Source organism: Cryptomeria japonica, chromosome 1 (assembly GCF_030272615.1).
Source record: "Cryptomeria japonica chromosome 1, Sugi_1.0, whole genome shotgun sequence".
NCBI classification, from domain to species: Eukaryota; Viridiplantae; Streptophyta; class Pinopsida; order Cupressales; family Cupressaceae; genus Cryptomeria; species Cryptomeria japonica.
The window spans coordinates 73,862,859-73,881,809 of record NC_081405.1 but is presented as its reverse complement, the minus strand read 5'-3'; the positions used below and the strand labels follow the sequence as shown (position 1 = coordinate 73,881,809).

Genomic DNA, 18,951 nt, shown 5'->3' with positions numbered 1-18,951 from the left:
AGATTCTTAGAGCAAGTTCATCTCTAATGAACTCCAGGAATACTCACACATCCATAGAACACAGATTTACCAATAGATAAGCATAATATCCAATCATTTGACATCTTGTGACAGTGAATAACTTTACAAGGTGGAGATTGAAACTCTAATGACTGCACAACAGTTCTATAAACAAATTTTCCCCTTAATATTTATTACAGTAACAGGGATAACAGTAGAGAAATCCATGACAAACCTTTTTGGAAATCAATGATAGTTCTAAGACATCATTTAATGTAACTTCCTATGATCACTTGAATATCAGAGGACCCTTAACATCAATCATCTGCTATTGTCACAACAGAAACCAGACCACACAATTGTTCTTTTTACTTACATACGGTTTTCCAAATATCAGATCAAAAGGCAGATTAAGTGTTCCTAGTCCTAGTACTGTCACCACAATCACCAGAGTAACTGTTGAATGCAAAGACCATCAGGACTTTTCACTAAGTCGAGTTTCAGGCAAGTTCACAAAGGATACGAATACTTTCCATGCATAACAAAGTTAGATTCTTATTTTAATACAGTGTCAGATATGTACATATAATATTGCTGATGAAGTGACTCAGGCAGATGCTGACAAAGTCATATACCTGTAAAAGTTGACAAAGTGAGTTACCTTGCTGAAGAGTTCTCAAGTAGTTAAGTGGGTGCTAATCTCAAAGAGGACTCGCTACATAACTGGGCATCATTGTTTTGTTTCTTCTTGGTGCCTAATAGGCTTTGCATATTATAATTATCTATTTGTGTGGTGTGGTGTGAATCGAATTGGTTGTTGTTGGACATCATGTGGATAGGTGGGAGAAATTTAACCCTGCTTTGATAGTAATGTTATAAAACATCCCCCTTGATGCTTAAACCAGGAGGAAATACAGGCCAAGAGATAATTGCTTGCACACGTTTCACTCAAGTCAGTGGTTAAAACATTATTGATCTGCTAAAAGTTGAAACCATTACCAGACCATTTCTTGGGAATGGTAAACTCTTAGTGTTCACTACCTTAAGGTATCACTATTTTGAGATTCCTACCAACTTTGTCTCCATTAGCCTAGCTTAAAACTATATGGCAACTAAAGTACATTTTGTCATTTCAAAACTCATTTACATTTGATTCATCATACTGCTCTTGACATGACTGCTAGTTGATTTTGCCACTATCCCTCGTGAGATTTTTGGTTCATGTCAAAGTCACCTCTCCATCCACGGTACTCTTTGGCTCTTTGGCTCATGCTGAATCATGCTATCATCAAGTGTGCCACTTTGTACAACACTGTAATGCTAACATTTATTGTGCCACTTTCTACAGGACTGTTGGTTTGTTTTCAACCATAACATTATCTGAAGTTTTGCAAGCTAATATATTTAATTATGCTGCTATCCAAATCTTTTTTGGCTAATATTAAAGCATGCCATCACTTACAGGACTGCTAACTCTTATTCAATCATGCTACCATCCATGAGACTGTTAACTCATATATCAATAATGCCAACATTCTCATATTCAACAATGCCACCATCCAAGGGACTATGAATTTAATTCAAACATGCCACCATCTGGACTGATGGCCCTTGTTTAATTATGCCACCATCCACGAGGCTTCCGAATTGTATATTTATTCATTCTAGTCACCATACCTCTACACAACCTTGGCCAAATGTGTTTTATATGACTGATAATATGGGTTCCTGTCAATCCCAAAGTGAGTGTAAGGAGGGCTGGCTATTACACTACTATGATGATAGGGTCTAATGAAGCAAGTCAGCATTGTATAAATCAAAAGTTGAGGTGCGTTTTCTGACTGACCAATTATTGCTGATGTTGGTGGAACTGTATGGTATTCCACATCCCATTAATTTAGACAGGTCAGAAAAATGATGGGAAATGATTGTTAGGTATGTAAGCCCCTTCTAGATCCTGAGACTGCAGTTATTTCTGAGAGGAATAGAGCTGAATACTCTTGATCTAAGTAGAGAAGAATACAACAGGTTCCAATGATTTTTAGTATCTCCACTGGATATCATGATAGATTGGGCAGGATACAGTTAAGTGTTGTTTAGGTTCAATCTCTCAAATAGGTAAGGCATCTTATTTGTGAGGGATATGATGACATGTCTCGATGCAAGACTATTAAGGTTGCACTTTTGTTTGACCAAATGTGAGCCTAAACCTATGTGACTAGTAGTGCTGCAAATAGTAATAACATTGATATTTGCGTAAAACATTTGGGTTAGAATCTTAGCTTTGGGTCGAGAGGTTGAGTAGGGTAGAGCTGGCTTGTTGGAATAAATTTTCAAGACATTTTTTCTGATTGCCTGCTTTATAAACCAGCTGGGAAATCTTTAGAGAATATAGAAGAAATTGGAGACATCATCTGATTGATATTTAGCCACTTACAAAGTATAGCCTATTGCTACCTGTTTGAGGAATTCAGGTAAGGAAGAATATAGAAGAAGTAAATATACAAGACGGAGAAGGATAAATCTGACTGGTGGCATTGTCTCATCTATATGATTGGTGAGAACATTGAGAAGGAAATGACAAGTGACGCAGATGAGCAAATAGACAGGTGAGAATATCTGTCTTGTACATAGGTCGAGTTGCAACTAAATGTGTATCAAGACAAGAAATCAGCCTAAATGTAGTCTCTAGGCAAGGAAGGCAGACCTGGATATGGCATGGAAAATGCTCAAAGGGATTGGTTGGATAGGTTCCAGATAGTTTAAAGTAATCAGAAAAAAAATCGGAAAAGACTTGCTCAAATTCATCTTTTGAAGCATGGTTGCCTGGACTCTGACAGGATTCATTCAGTTTGGCTGCTCAAGTGTAGGCTTTTTAAGTCATCAATGTAAGGAACCATAGCCATAACAGTAGTGTTGAGTCTTCAATAGAGTATCTTCACAATGTTATTGTAAACGTTTTCATTCTAGCACATCTAAGAATACAAATGGTTTGCATAATTGTGATTTTGGAGGCAGGCTTCAGGCTGAATCGAGGGCCTGAAAACTGCAACCCAAGTAAATCTAAAATGTACTTATCTGCACCAGTTCTACCTAAAAGTAGAAGGAAGTGCAGAAAAAGTACCTATGGAAATATTAAAAACGATGATCTTTGTTTATCTAAGGTTCAGCACATGGTAGCAAAAATCTTTATTCACAATAACTTGGTAAACCACAAATTGAAGACTTCTTAAAAAAATTGGGATTTAATCTAGAAAAAAACAGAAATCCAAAAATTGCAGATTTTTATGGAAAAATTCAAGGTACCGATACCGGTATTGGTACGGCTAATTTTCAAAAATAGGAGACGGGGGTGCTTGGAGATGCCAATTTTTTTAATATAATTTAATAATTTCCAAAAATTGTCATGACAGAGAACTTTGAAAACAACAACAAAATTGAAATTAAATATTGCTTATACTGCTGGTGCCATAGCCAGTCTAAATGGTTAGTGAAAGTAAGGTAATATAGGTGCTTAGCAAACTCAATATTGTCGGCTAAATGGTTAAGGCAATTTCTCTTTAGACCATAACAGTGACAAGAAATCAGTCATACAACTGTTTATGTTCCTCTCAAAAAGTCTACACTTGCAGTAGATCCAATCATTATAACTTTGCATGGATTTGTGTCTTCCTGTGACGTGGTTTCCTTCTTAGTTATTTCCGTACGACTTTGCTTTACTGCAGGTTTATTTTATTTATTTGCATTTTATTGCATTTTGCCCTAAGTTTTTTGGCGGAAGACATCAATTTCTGGTTGGGAGACTTTGGAGATGGCAGCCAAAAGTTCCCTATGCATTGGGAAGTTTCCAGATATGTCTCCGGTACGGGAGACGTGTCTCCTGGTAACTATGGAAAAATTAGTATCTAAAAAAAATTTTAAAAAAATATTTTTTTTAATGCAATTGTAATTACTAATTGCTTAGAGATAAAGAGACTGAAAAAAAATGAGAGCTCAGAGTTTAGACCATGAATTTTTTAATTTATTTTTTTCAGTAATTTTCAGATTTCTGGTTACACTACACAATGCATACTAATATAGTAGGATAGTGCATTATTATATACAAACATATTGCAGGTACATATTTTGACTGGAAGTACAAAATAACAAAAAGTGGAGTGAGCCAATGAATCTTGATGTTGCCAAGTATGCTATCCTAGAGTTTTGTGGGTCTTGCTGATGAAGTTACAGGGGTGTAGCCTCTCCTAATTTGATCAATCTCAGCTTCCCCCCCCCCTGCCCCCAGATATCAAAATCTTCCTCATCCAAAACCGACTCCTCACCATTTGTGATCCATTTGGAATTCGGATCAATCTTGCCAGGGTCAATTGTTTGATCTTCCTTGATACTACTTGATATTATCAGATTGAATCATATATTAACGGCTTACACAAAATAAGCTATACAAAAACAACAATTAATTTTGGAAAATAGATGAAAACAACAATTATAAGTAATTATTAATTGCAAAACCTCTAACCTCAAGCTTTCTTCAACTCAAGGAAGATGTTGTGTCATATAAACACCAAATCATTCATCCATCATAATGCCAAATGGTTGCATTTTTCAGAATGAATGTGTTCAAACATGCTTTAAATACTCACATGCAAATGAACTGCATTGTTTTGGCTCAACATATTTAAAGGTTTTTGGCCTTTTTGCCAAAAAATCCTACCATTGTGTTAAAAAAACATTATTTATTAATATTTGGTCATCTACAATTTAGTCAAAACATCATCCCATAATTATCTCATGAACAATAAAGAGAATTTGTTAAAAGTTTTGAGACTCTACCTAGTTTGAAGGTAGTCCTACCTTCTATTGCAGACTTATTGGAGAAAAAAACCCTTGCATGCTTGTTTATAGTTGACTCTCTCATAGCTGCATGTAGCTCGTCTTCAGTGTGAAGCAATATCTCTGTGCATGCAAATAGGCCCTTGGTGACCTTTGCATTATCTTGAAAGGAGGTGCTACAGAACATTGATGGAATCAAATAGTATCTAATATTGTGGAGGGGAGAATGCTTATCATTCCCATCTATCATCAATAATTTCCCACACCATGTACTTGTCCTTGTCATTTTAATTTTTTCCAATGCAGTTTTGTTTGTTTCTTTCATTCTATCCATGACCTCGTACAAATAACCCATGTGGGATTTCTCCCCATTGACTAGTCTCAAAACTCTTACAAGAAGTGCTGAAAATTGGACAACTTTCTATTTCTCATCCCAAATGCTTGCCAAAAAAGGTAGTCTGCCCCAGTTTTCTCATCCATCTAATTGACAAAGCTACATTACATCCATTCATTTAAAATAAACATTTGTTCAAATCCATTATACAATCCATTTTTTGTTGATGTATAATTTGCATTGCAAAGAAATGAGTAGTGAACCTCATTACCCCTAGTGAAAAGAATTCTTTGTCCTCTATGAAGGTACACATCATTCTCAACACCCTCATGTTATTGTAACTTAACTTCATAATAGTGTGGGCCTTCTTTAAAAGTTCTTTATCCCCATTAAGTTTTGCAATGACCTCTAGGACCAAATCAAGATAGTGTGTTGTGCATGGGCTGCTAAACAGAGTACAATATACTTTTGTATCAGTTATTTCTTAGTAGAACACAAATAGCAACATTATTTGTATTTATTTCAACCACATTTTGTGGTCCTATGTCAATGATCACCTCATCATCAAACAAAGCATCTATAGATTATGATATGACATGACAATGCATCTAGTCATTATCCACTCCTTACAATGTTCAACAACATTGCTCACATTTTGTACCATGTAGCATCGAACAACAGACTAAAAGTGCTGGAATATTTCAAGAGTACTTTTTGCCTAATGGTAAACATTCTTCCTCCACCTTGTACTCTACATTTGGTTTGAGATTCCAATGAAATGTGAGGTACAAAGAAGGTATTAATGTTGTCCCCATATGATTGTCTTACAAGCTACAAAACTATTGAGTAGATTGAGATTTCTTTACATTTGTTGTGGTGGTTCTTGTCAGATTTTGCCAAGATCAAGGGCACAATGAAAAGCATAAAAGAGAGACAAAAAATGACAAGAACAAACTGTATTCTCATCAATATACAAATGATCAACTGGATTAACCAATACAATGAATATGGGCCTGCTTATATAGGCAAGGCCATATGGATATGTGAGCACACAATCATAACATGTGGCTCAATGAGATACAAGGGTAGGTAAGAAAAAGTAGGGGTAGGTAGGAGAAATAATATAATATTCCACAAGAGGTGGAGGACCCACCGAATGTGGAGTGTAACAGCAAGATAAAACCACAAAAGGTGGAATTTCTCCTACAAGCTACATCCCTATGCGCACACTTCCCTAAGTGTCTCATATCCAAACTACGATGAGATGCATTATCCTAAGTTAACTTAAGTAAAGTGTACTAATATCCATGATGAATATTTATTTACACCAACACCCCCCCTTAAGTGCAACTTAGGGGAATGAAGACTCAAGTCAACAATGCAAGATGGGTCCCGGCTACAAGGCCATGATAGGTACCCATGTACAAAATGCAAATGCAAATGCAAGCAAAACTATGCAATGCAATCTCTCACAAATGGAGAAAGGGAGAAAATCAGTGGGAAAAAAACTCCCCCCCAAAAGAGAGATGAATGTACAAAAGACTCTCAAAGAAGAAGGACAAAACCTCAAAGAGGAAAAAGTCCCCCCATAAGAGAGGAAGGAGAAGTCCACTGACCCCCTCTAATGAGACATCCCGCACCCCAAAGAGAGCTCGCAACTACTGGAACTTACTCTCGGTGAAAGGTTTGGTAAAGATGTCAGCAACCTGCTCCGCTGTAGGACAATACTGCAAATCAATGACCTGCTCCTAAATCAACTCTCAGATGTAGTGCATATGGATCTCGATGTGTTTGGCTTGCTGGTACTGGACCAGGTTCTTCGAGATTGCAATAGCACTTTGATTGTCACAATGTAGAATCGTTGGCCTTGGAGTGGTGAACCCAAACTTTGTGAGAATTTGCTGAAGCCAAATGGTCTCAGTCGCTGCGTTAACAGCTCCTCGATACTCAGCCTCAGTCGAAGAGAGAGCAATAGCATGCTGCTTCTTGCTCTGCCAACAAATGGGGCCCGAACCAAGGTGAAAGTTGTAACTTGAAGTAGACTTACGATCATCAAGATCGCCAGCCCAATCAGAGTCGGTGTAACCAACCAAGCGAAGTCCTGTTCTTGCTGCATAGTGAATCCCATAGTGATGTGTACTCTGAATGTAATGAAGGATGCGTTTGGTGAGTTTCCAATGAAGCTCATGTGGTTCCTGCATGAAGCGGAAAACCATGCCAACTGCAAATGAAATATCAGGGCGTGTGTGAGTCAAGTAGATGAGACTACCCACAAGCTAACGATACAATGTGGCATCAACTAGTGGAGAAGAGCACTAAGCCTCAAGCTTGACTCCTGAAAGAAAGGGAGTCGGTGCAGGCTTACAATCAGCCATATGAAAGCGTGCAAGTAGATCAAGAGCATACTTGGGCTGCGATAGTGTAATCCCAGAAGGTGATGACCCAAGTCAGTCATAGCAAATCTGTCATGCAAAGCAGATTTGACCCTGCTAATGATGGATGCGATGCTCCCTGTAATGATCAAATCATCAACATAGAGCACAAGTATCAAGTGAGAGTCATCCTGTCGCAAAATGTAGACATTCGGATCAGAATGACACCTGGTGAACCTTGTTGAGAGAAGAAAGGAATCCATCTTGGCGTACCAAGCCCTGGGGGCCTGCTTAAGGCCATGGAGAGATTTCCTTAGTCTGCAAACCAAGGAAGAACCCTGGATGAAACCCTGTGGCTGCTCCATATAAATCTCCTCATCAAGATCCCCATGAAGAAAAGCACTCTTCACATCCATCTGATGTACAACCCAACCATGAGCTTCGGCAATAGCAAGTGTCAAGTGAATGGAGTTCATCTTGGCTATGGGCGCAAAGGTCTCAGTATAGTCAACACCTGGAACCTAAGAGAAACCTTTCGCAACAAGCCGAGCCTTATATTTATCCACACTACCATCCGCTGCAAACTTGGTCCGATAGATCCACTTACATTGAACCATCTTTCTCCCCTTAGGGAGAGGGACTAACTCCCATGTGTTGTTCCTCATCAAGGAACTATACTCTTCCTCCATAGCTTGGTCCCACTCAGGAACCCCTGATGCTTCCCGAAATGTCTGTGGATCGGAAGCGTTAGCAATGTATGCATGTGGAAGGTCCTGATGCTGTGATCAAGTCCTCCGTGTATCTGAAGGATCTCCAACAAGAGAACCCGTTGACTCAAGTGTCTGTCGAGGCCAACGAGGTCTAGGTGGAGGTGGAGAACGAGGCTCCTCAACTGCAAGTGGATCCTGCAGAGGTGTAACCTTGCAAGTCGGAGTTGAAGGAGTCTCATCATCTGAATCACTGGCATCACTATCCATAATGGAGGAAGGTGGAGGAGGTAGAGAGGCTAAGCTAGGAGAGCTTTCCTCAAAATGAACACTCCTCTCAATGAACACCTCATGTGTCTCAGGATCCATCAATCGATATGCCTTAACACCCTTAGGATATCCAACAAAAAGACAAGGCCTACACTGAGGTTCCAATGCCTTGTGTTTCTACGGAGGAATGCGAGCCCATGCTGGACACCCAAAGACTCTGAAATGTCTCACAATCGATTTCCTACCAACCCAAGCCTCAAAAGGAGTAATACTTGTCAAAGCTTTGTGAGGAACCCGATTTTGGATGTGTGTGGCACAATTGATAGCCTCTGCCCAAAAGGCGGGATCAAGAGAATGTGCATGTATCATATAGCTAGCCATTTCTTTGAGAGTTCTATTCTTGCGTTCTGCAACTCCATTCTATTGTGGAGTGTAAGCAACAGAATGCTGAAGATCAATCCCCTCAAATGTACAAAAATCCTCAAGTCTTTTGTTCACATATTCCCTTCCATTATTTGTGCGAAGAATCTTGACCACTTTCCCGGATTGCTTCTCCACACGAGCCTTGAAGTCTTGAAATCTGTCAAACACTTCACTCTTATGAATAAGAAAGTAGACCCAAGTGAAGCGGGAGTAGTCATCAATGAAGGTGAGGACATAGCGGGCCTTACTAAATAAAGGTGATGGAAATGGACTTGCTACATCGCTGTGAACAAGTTGAAGAAGATCCAAAGCTCTCCAAGCTTTCCCCTTATCAAACTTCTTCAGGATGCTTGCCCATGGAACATCCTGAACATACACCCTCTGAAAAACTGATTTGAGGTAGACCCATGATCATGTCTTTAATGCTGAGCTGTTGAAGATAGTGGTAGTTGAGGTGACCAAACCGCTCATGCCATAGCTTACTTTCTAAATTTGAATGAGTAAGCAAGGCCCTAGAAGGAGAACTTGGCACAAAGTGGGAGAATGAATAAAGTCTTGAGTTGTCATTGACTTGTCCCATTGCTACCAAGGCATCATTATCAAGTTCCTTTACCACAACCGAATCAGGTGTAAACTCAACCTTTTTCCCATTCCCATAGTGAGTGATTTGGTAGATAGAGAGAAGATTGGTAGACAAGTTAGGAACATAGAGAACATTCTCAAATGTTCCATCATCCATGTCAACTGAACCTTTCCCTTCAACCTCAACTTGTGTATCATCACCTATGTAAATGTGAGGTACCTTTGATGGCTCTAATGAAGAAAGCTGCTCCTTTGTAGAACCCATGTGATAAGAGGCACCCGAGTCAAGTATCCACTACTGTGAAGAACCTGTTGTAGCCACAAATGCTTGCCCTTTTCCCTTAGACTGTGAGGAAGAGGAAGGAGATGAATCCTTCTTTGTGTAGGTGGATGGCAAATTGATGTTGTTCTTCTTAAGAAGATTTGTCAGCTCATCAACTTGCTTGGTGTGGCATCAATGCTCATCATGACCATACTTCTTGCAATAAGCACAAGTTGGTTTATCCTTCTTAGGTGGAGTCCCCTTCTTGGAAGAGGATGAAAAATCGCCTTGTGATGGAGAGGATGATTGTCCTTTTTCCTACTGTGGCTTTGACTTAGATTGCTTCTTCTTTTTGTTGGAATCTTTGCCTTGACTCCCTTGATTAGCCACCAAAGCCTTGGACTTTGAAGATTTGAGAAGCCCCATGTTCAACAACTTAGATTGTTCCAATATCAACATTTTTGTGAAAGCATCAAATGTAGGCATAGTGTAGGAACTTCCCATTGTCAAACGATGAGTTTGGAAGCTAGTAACAAATGCTGCATATTCAGGTGCAAGCTTGTCCAACAAGTTGAATATCAACTGAGCATCTTTTTTTGTCAATTCCACAGTCCTTTAGCTTAGCTCTTAGCTCATTTGCTTTGGTGACATAATCTTGGATTGTATCAAAATTCTTGGGATCCAAGTTGGTGAGCTCATTGTCAATCTTGTAACCTCTGATTTCATCAACTTGACCATACAATTTCTGAAACATTTCCCAAGCCTCTTTGATTGTAGTACACTTCTCAATGTGAAAAATGAGGTCATCTAATACATACTTACGCAAAGTTCCAAGAGCCATGCAATTCTTAGTGAGCCATTCTAACTGAGCATTAGGATCAGCCTTAGGATCGGGTGGTGCTGCTATTGTTCCATCTATGTAATGCGTGAGATCTTTTTCCATTAATTTGCTCCATGCTTTAATTTTCCAAGATGCATAATTATGTGGAGTTAAAGCTGGAAATTTATGAGGACTCATAGAAACAAAAATGAAAGAGCACAAGGAAAGAGAGGCACAATCACACAAGACACCAATCAAAGAACCCCCCCCAAAATGATGATTTGGCACTTTATACTTAGTGCGTGTACAATGAGCCACTTGCAAAAAATGACAAAGTGGACTGTTGATTTCAACTTTACAACTGCCTCAATAAGGCCAAAGGAGACTCAAACTGATTAGGCAAGAGATTGAAACTAAGATCCAAGCAAATTACAAGTACCAAGTAGGCCAAAAAAGACCAATATTTGAAAGTACAATATCCACTCAAAATCTCTGAAAACTGATCATAGATTATGAAAGTAGACGAAAAATTATGCACTTTAAAAAAAAACGGCACCTGAAAAGGAGGTCGTATGAGCTCAAACGAAGCCTTTGAAGTTGCAAAATCGAGGATTGGACAGGTATAGCTGAGAGAATCCGAAAATTTTGAAAAACTTGTGCACCAAAATCAGAAAATAACCACACCACTACGGAGAGCACGAAAAATTAGCCCAAATAAAAAAAATTGCACCCAAAAAGGAGCAAAATTGAGCAAATTATGAGCCTCCAAAGTTGACCCAAAAAACCAAACTGCTCAACGGAGAGGAGTCTAAAATTTTCAAAAAGATGATGATGCAAGCTGACGTCAGCAAAACACTGTGTTAAATTTGGCGGCCGTATGACCGTCAAAATGGCTGTCGCACCCTTGGACAAGCTGACGTGGCGGCTGATTGGGCGTTGCTAATGTGTCAAAGTGTACGGATGATGTGGCAGAAAGGTTGCCACGGGCCAGTGGCCTCCTGCCACGTGGTGGACGTGGTACACCGGTTTTGCTGACCGGTGGTTGGTGGCGGGAGGGCCCGGCTGTCGATGGGAGGCGAGGCTAGAGGAGCTGCTGCCACTGCCGGGGAGCTGCTACTGCTGCCGGTGGCCGAGGTACCGTGATCTACACGGTGGTGAAGTCAACGTAGTACGGCGGCGGTGGCCGAGGTCTGCAACCTGCAGAGTCTACGTACGGGGTACGGTGGGGGGGTGGGTCACGGGACCCCCCCAAAAAATTCGAAGATTTTTTTTATTTTTTTAATTTTATTTTTCAAAAAACACTTTTCAGAAAGAAATTTTTTTTTCAGAAAAATATATATATATTTTTTAAATCCGAAAATTCCGTACTGCCCGAATTGGGCAAAATTTTCCTCCACACCCAAAATTCGACTTCCGCCAAAATAGGTCGAGTGTATACTCGATTTTTATGGAAATGGCCTCCCGGACGCAATGGTGAGGTCGAAAACACTCTAGGATGCCTCTAAAACACACAATACCTCAGATCCGAAAATAGAAGCCTTCCAAGATGTCTCCCATGAAGCCCCAATAGCTCTAATACCATGTGAGATTTTGCCAAGATCAAGGGCACAATGAAAAGCATAAAAGAGAGAGAAAAGAATGACAAGAACAAACTATATTCTCATCAATATACAAATGATCAACTGGATTAACCAATACAATGAATATGGGCCTGCTTATATAGGCAAGGCCATATGGATATGTGAGCACACAATCATGACATGTGGCTCAATAACAAGGGTAGGTAAGAAAAAGTAGGGGTAGGTAGGAGAAATAATATAATATTTCACAAGAGGTGGAGGACCCACCGAATGTGGAGTGTAACAGCAAGATAAGACCACAAAAGGTGGAATTTCTCCTACAAGCTACATCCCTATGCGCACACTTCCCTAAGTGTCTCATATCCAAACTACGATGAGATGCATTATCCTAAGTTAACTTAAGTAAAGTGTAATAATATCCATGATGAATATTTATTTACACCAACAGTTCTGCCTCCCTTTGATAATTGACCCTACCCTCCAAAGAACTTGATTTCACTCCTGTGCTTGTGCTTGCCTTTTTGACTGACCTTGTTGAGTATGTTTTCATAGCCTCTTGCCTCTGAAATGTAACATCCGTAGGGCATTTTTGGCAAGGTGTTACATTGTGCCCTGTCTTTTGAAGCCATATATGATTCCATATGCACAGATGCCTACAAAAATTGTACTCACTCAGTTTGTGCTACCGATTTGGCATATGCCCATGCAAAGAATGATTAACATTTTTTCCACAGAGATGGTAAATTTTTTAAAATTCATAAATTAAGATTACAGAAACTTAAATTTCTCTTTATCTTGTGTGAGAGATCTTTCGGCCCACCTACATGGTAGACATAATAAGTAAACATTATTGATTATAATAGTAATTCTCCAATACCAATAATGACTGGTTAGCTGTTGACTAGTAAACCCATGTGCTTAGATGTCAGTAATGAATAGGAATTTACAAACATTCAAAGCTAATATCTATCTTTTAAAAAAGAAAATGGTTACATCTTACCACTATTCTTAATCAAATTATACAAAATGAGCGCTATTGAAATCCATCTAATTTATAATCACCAGGAACTTTATCAGTAAACCTATGGCTCTTTTGAATCTAAATAAATTTATATTTTATTTGTATCTTCTATAATTTTTGTTCAAGTGAAGTTTCACTGTTTTAGACCTGTGACCATTTTTTCCTAATATTTTACTGCAGTTCATAAAATCACTTCAAAATATTTGTACAAATTAAACCAAAAGACAAAAAATATCAACTTAGTGCATTAAACGAAACAAAATGTTTCAAAAAACTGGGCTTTCTCAAGCTGTGGCACATACACAAGTAAATTTTTGAAAAAAATAATTTCTACAAAATCACTTCAAAATATTTGTACAAGTTAAACCAACATACAAAAAATATCAACTTAGTGCATTAAACAAAACAAAATGTTTCGAAAAACTGGGCTTTCTCAAGCTGTGGCACATACACAAGTAAATTTTCTGAAAAAAATAATTTCTACACATGAATAGATAACACATTGTTAAAATGAACCTGATAATTTCGGAAAATTTGAGAGCTTACTGTTGTGTAGCTAGGTCAGATCCCTTCTAGGGCCGACCTAGTTCACCTAAGTGCTAAGTGGCCTTTGGCCTTAGCAATTTGGCATATGTTTAACTGGGCCTATTTGGACGATTGTGTAATGTATTATAATAGGACAGGCCCTATTTGGGCGCACCTCATGTGTAACTTGTAAATTCAATAGGTCAGGACTTATTAATATGTAACTTGTATCTTGGCGCCTAAATGATTAAGGCCGACCTAGGCATCAAGTGTTAAGGGCATGTATTAATTAAGAGTGCCTTGAAGTCACAAAAGGCAATCAAGTCAAGTGTCACATCTTTGCTACATATGCGAATTATGTAATTGTGATCTGCACAAGATAAGCAGCGAATCTGATCTTCTATTATCAGTGAATCTGATCTCCTTGGTGAAGCAAATCCCCTATGCATTGAGCGAATATATTCCAAGCAAGGCGAATCACGTTACAAGCCTGTCAGGGCTGCCAAATCTGGTTCTTTCAGTCAGCGAAATTGTCTTCTAGCTGGGCGAACATCTTCCTAGGTCTGCCGAGCCTGCCCCAAGGCTGCCGAACCTGCTCCAACGCTACTGAACCTACTTCAGGCTGTGCTACATCTGTTCTAGGGCAAGCGGTCTCCCTCACATGATCTTCAATCAACAATCTGGGCGATTGTTTCAAGTCTGAACTGAACTGTGATTCAGATAAGTTCTTTGTATGCCCTGGAAGGGCAGTATTGTAATCTGCCGCTATATCTAATCTAATCAGATCTGAGATCTTTGGTTGCTGGGTTTTTCCTCCAAGAGGGAGGTTTTCCTAGGGTACATGTGTGTTATGCGTATGATGGACTTTGCATTCTGATTTTCTGTTCTATACTGCTAATTTGATTGCTAAAACTAACACTTACAAAACTTGATTGCTAAAACTAACACTTACAAAGCTAAAACGAGCATCGCTTTGTAGCCGTCATTGAAAGAGGCTACAAAGCTGGAAACACTTAAAAAGTACAAAAATGAACCGTTGAGTTTTTTGATACTTCATCTTTCACAACTAAATTTATAGGAAAAAATCAGCACATAGAAATTTTAGCTTTTAACAACATGCAACGAATAAATAGATATTTCATTGGTTGTTTACAAACATATCTAAATAACCTGCAATGAATACATTTTAGTTTGTAATGATTTAATATATCATAATGAAATACAAATTGTACTGTTTTAGTTTGTAATGATTTAATATATCATAATGAAATACAAATGGTACGAACCGCAGTATGAAGCTCATAAATCATTTAGAGTTTTTAGGTTTCCTACTTCTAAGTTTAAGCTGCACTATAACTTTATTAAATTCATGGGATCACCTGCTTTAAAATACTCCTAAAAATATCAGCAGCACCCACCAAATCTTTTTAGGAATCCCCCTTTCATGAGACCACAGCTCGATTGTGATATTTTGAAGATCAATAGCACGAGCAGTTGAAGATTATCTAAGAAATCAAAGAGCTGTCTCTGAAAGCAATTTTCTCTGTAGGTCACTTGTGCTGTTAGCAATCAACCTACTATCATGTCATGAAGCTCTAGAATAACAGTAATCATTAACCGGTTATATCAATGCTACAAAGTGTTTGTAACGTGAATCAAATGCCTTTTCTAAGTCCACATTTTAGAACTTATTAATTAATGATTTCACATGGCTGTCTGCAAGATGAGTTTCTTTCTTGCATATCGTCCTGTTTAATTAGGAAAGAGGATTACTAGACTAGTCAAAATTTGAAAACCGTTGTATGAGAATTTTTTACTTTATCATAGAAATAATTGTTTGAAGGTAAAGTAGAAGGGAGCAGCTGGTCAAAAGACATATTTTAAAAGGATATGTATTTTCATCTGTTTTACTTTTAACATGCATTGTTAATTGAATATGTAATACGTTAAAATTTAAAATGCTTTGCTGAAACTTGATCATTAACTCATCAAGGAAAGGAATAATGGAATTGGAATGACCGTACTTATTTTCTTGATTTCTATGAGCTTTCGATTTGAGAACCATTCTTTTTGATAAGTAATTAATTTTCTTTTTTATACAGATGTAATTTCTTGTCGAGTCACAGAGGCTTTGACAACAGGTAGAAGACTTCTTGTTATTTGTCTGAAATTTATTGAGAGTCATACTGTAATTTAAGAAAAGTGCTTAGCACTCTTTCTCATGGATTCCTCTTTCAAAAAAATCAATATGTGATTAGTTTGATTTTGTTTTTGATTTGAGCTGTCCTTCTCCTTATGTAGTTTTCAATCAACACACCATGATCCATCATTTTAAATCAGTCACACTGCTGTGAACAGTTCACACCATGAATATAGAATTAAGTAGAATAATCTATTACTTTGTTCCAGCTATTATTTTGCATTAGCTTCTCCTGTTTGTCACAAGGTCAATTGGCTGAGGATGAACTATATGAAATGTAATTTTTCTCTGCTTGAATGTTCTGAAGATTCTTTCAATGATCTGTTTATGGAGGAGATCACCAGTCCAGGTTGCAAATGTCATTTGTTGTTTAGTAGTTTACATTGATTAAATGTATGTGGCAGGTTTTAGGTGTATTGATTATCATATTATCAGGATATCATAGATCTTGACAAATATGGAATATAGAATCTTAAGCTTCATACTGTGGTTCGTACCATTTGTATTTCGTTATGATATATCAAATCATTAATTTTGAATCTTTCAGGGATCAACTATCTTGGATGAGTCTCATGATCAGGATACGACAGATCTCCACAAGTGTGTGGCCTTCATCAGAGATTGCACTCCGGAATTGGATAAGTCTAAAGTACGTACCCCAAAATAATGTTCCAACTTTTGTCCAACTTATTCAGCACAGTAGATTGATTTTTTTGTTTTTTTCTGAAATATTCTCTATTTTATAGTGCCCTTGAAGTTCATTAAGAGTTGATCATAGAAAGGATTGTCATTGAAACATTTTTATAGTTTTGTCCTACATTATTCTTGATTATGTGTGCAATGAGATTCTATAAATGAGTTTGTTGCATATTTTAAGTTTTGGTCTGCTTAGGAGAATCATAAAACTGATGATCTTACTATGGCAACTGTAATCTTTTATTAAAGCATGTAGTTTCCACAGTCCATCATTTATTATTTATTTAATTATTTTACTTGCCATGAATTCATCATCCTATTTAAAAGTGTGCATCCTTCTTCCAGTTGGTTCTTATTGTGGTTGGAGCACTTGGAGGACGATTTGACCACGAATTAGGAAATATAAACGTTCTTTATACATTTTCAGAATTACGAATTGTTCTCTTGAGCGATGACAGTCTCCTTTTCCTTCTACCTAAGACTCATCAACATGAAATTTTAGTAGATCATTCGGTCGAAGGGCCACATTGTGGTCTGGTTCCTGTTGGAGGACCATCTCAAAGTACGACCACAAGTGGCCTGGAATGGGATCTAAGTAAGTATAGCCCAAAACTTTTGGTAGATCAGGCATAACTTTTTTGAAGTAAATTGTTGATTTTGTTGCAATTTGGAGCATCATAGAGGAGGAAGTATCTTGTTTGGAAACTTATATTCCAAAATTTCATTTGTGTTTGTCTTAATTTTACAGATAAGACTCCAATGAAATTTGGTTCGCTAATCAGCACATCAAACATGCTAAGAGGTGAGAAGGTGACAGTATGCTCTGATGTGGATTTACTCTGGACTACATCCATTCGGAAAACCTAACACAGTAGAAAATGTTGATGGAATTCATTACAATGGGCAATATCATTTGTTGTGTTCATAGCTATTTATATTTGGGTATCAGATGGCAAGATTGGAGAGCTATAATATTTCATGCCGATTTGATTGAAGGTGGAAGTGAAAATAGTTATCATCGATGAAGTCGGACACAAAATTGTAATTATAGAAATATTTATTCTTGTATCTGTATAATACTCATGACTAATTTGCAACGTTACTTATGGGAAGCAATTTTTTCATCCCCGGTATGTTTCTCTTATATCATTTTTCTCACTTTTCTTAAAAAGAAACAAATGTTTTAAAGTGTAAAATTGTTTCAAGCAGCAAATATTCATATCTATCTTCTTTGCCAATTTGTATTATTCTGAAGACCCATGGGGTTTATTAGCGATGTTGGAGAAAAACTGTTCAGGTTATCCAGTAAATCTTTGTCAAATAATAGTGTAGCTGTCCAACCATTTTATGTTAAATCTTGCTGCAATCTTAATGTTTTTTACATTGTAACTTGAAATCTCTCATTTGTTACCTTTGATGGGTGATTTATTTGAAGCTAGGTGAAATTTGCTCTCATTACATGATGGTGAATGCCCCTATTTAATAGATAAATGTTAGGAATATGCACTAAATTTTAAATTATGAAAGATCAAAGTGATTATATTTAAAATTATTTTAGAGTGTATCTAATTAAAGTTAATATACAAGAGAATTTTTTTCAGAAGTTAATTTACAATGTCTTTCAGTTGGAATTTTTATAAAGCAACAAAAGCTGTTCCTTTCATTGCTTTCTCTATTGTATTTTATATGTAATTGTTTAACAAATTTGATTTGTTTCGATAGATTATCAAAATGATATATAATTAACGAGAGCCCAAATAATTTTTCTTACTCTTCTCGTGCGCTTGGGTTGTGCTACGATGTTTTTTTGGACTAGTGGATAAATAGTTGTCTTTGCAAACAAGTGTGAATGTTTTTAGAACTGAAACTACATTTTATTAAGTTTAAACCAAAAAACATTTTAAGGCGTGACTGTATTGCTTCGCTTCATGGATCAATTATTCTTTAAATAGAAAAGAATAAATGATGGTAATTTTATTTTGTGTGTAATTAATTGAGAGATATAAATAAAATGTTTAGATTTGACACATTGTGTAATATTGTGGAAATGAAATATAGATTATTTTTCAAGCAAGTTTATTTTTTTCAACTATTTTTTTAGTCAAATCTTTATCAACTATATTTCATAAAGAATGGATTACAAGAACCTATCTCTCATGAACATGAATGGTCTATTTAGTATTCATTGTTCTTATAATTAATTGTTCAAGATCAAAGAATTTTAAAATCGAGCAGCATGTGTTGCATCTATAATAAATGGTTCATAAGATACTATTAAAGATTTTGCAAATGAAATATCAATTTTTGAACTAAACAAATGATATAA

The 18,951-nt window shown here is 37.2% G+C and overlaps 1 protein-coding gene across 1 annotated transcript in view; it reads left to right on the top strand.

Moving 5' to 3' along the window:
* The window catches only part of LOC131041890 (thiamine pyrophosphokinase 1), a 33,760-nt gene extending 16,011 nt beyond the window's left edge, over positions 1-17,749 (top strand). The window contains exons 4-6 of the mRNA XM_057975120.2: positions 16,477-16,578; positions 16,971-17,220; positions 17,374-17,749. Coding sequence (XP_057831103.1) covers positions 16,477-16,578; positions 16,971-17,220; positions 17,374-17,492 — 471 coding nt within the window. The 3' untranslated portion in view covers positions 17,493-17,749. The remainder of the gene's footprint in view (positions 1-16,476; positions 16,579-16,970; positions 17,221-17,373) is intronic.
* The last annotated feature ends 1,202 nt before the right edge of the window (positions 17,750-18,951 follow it).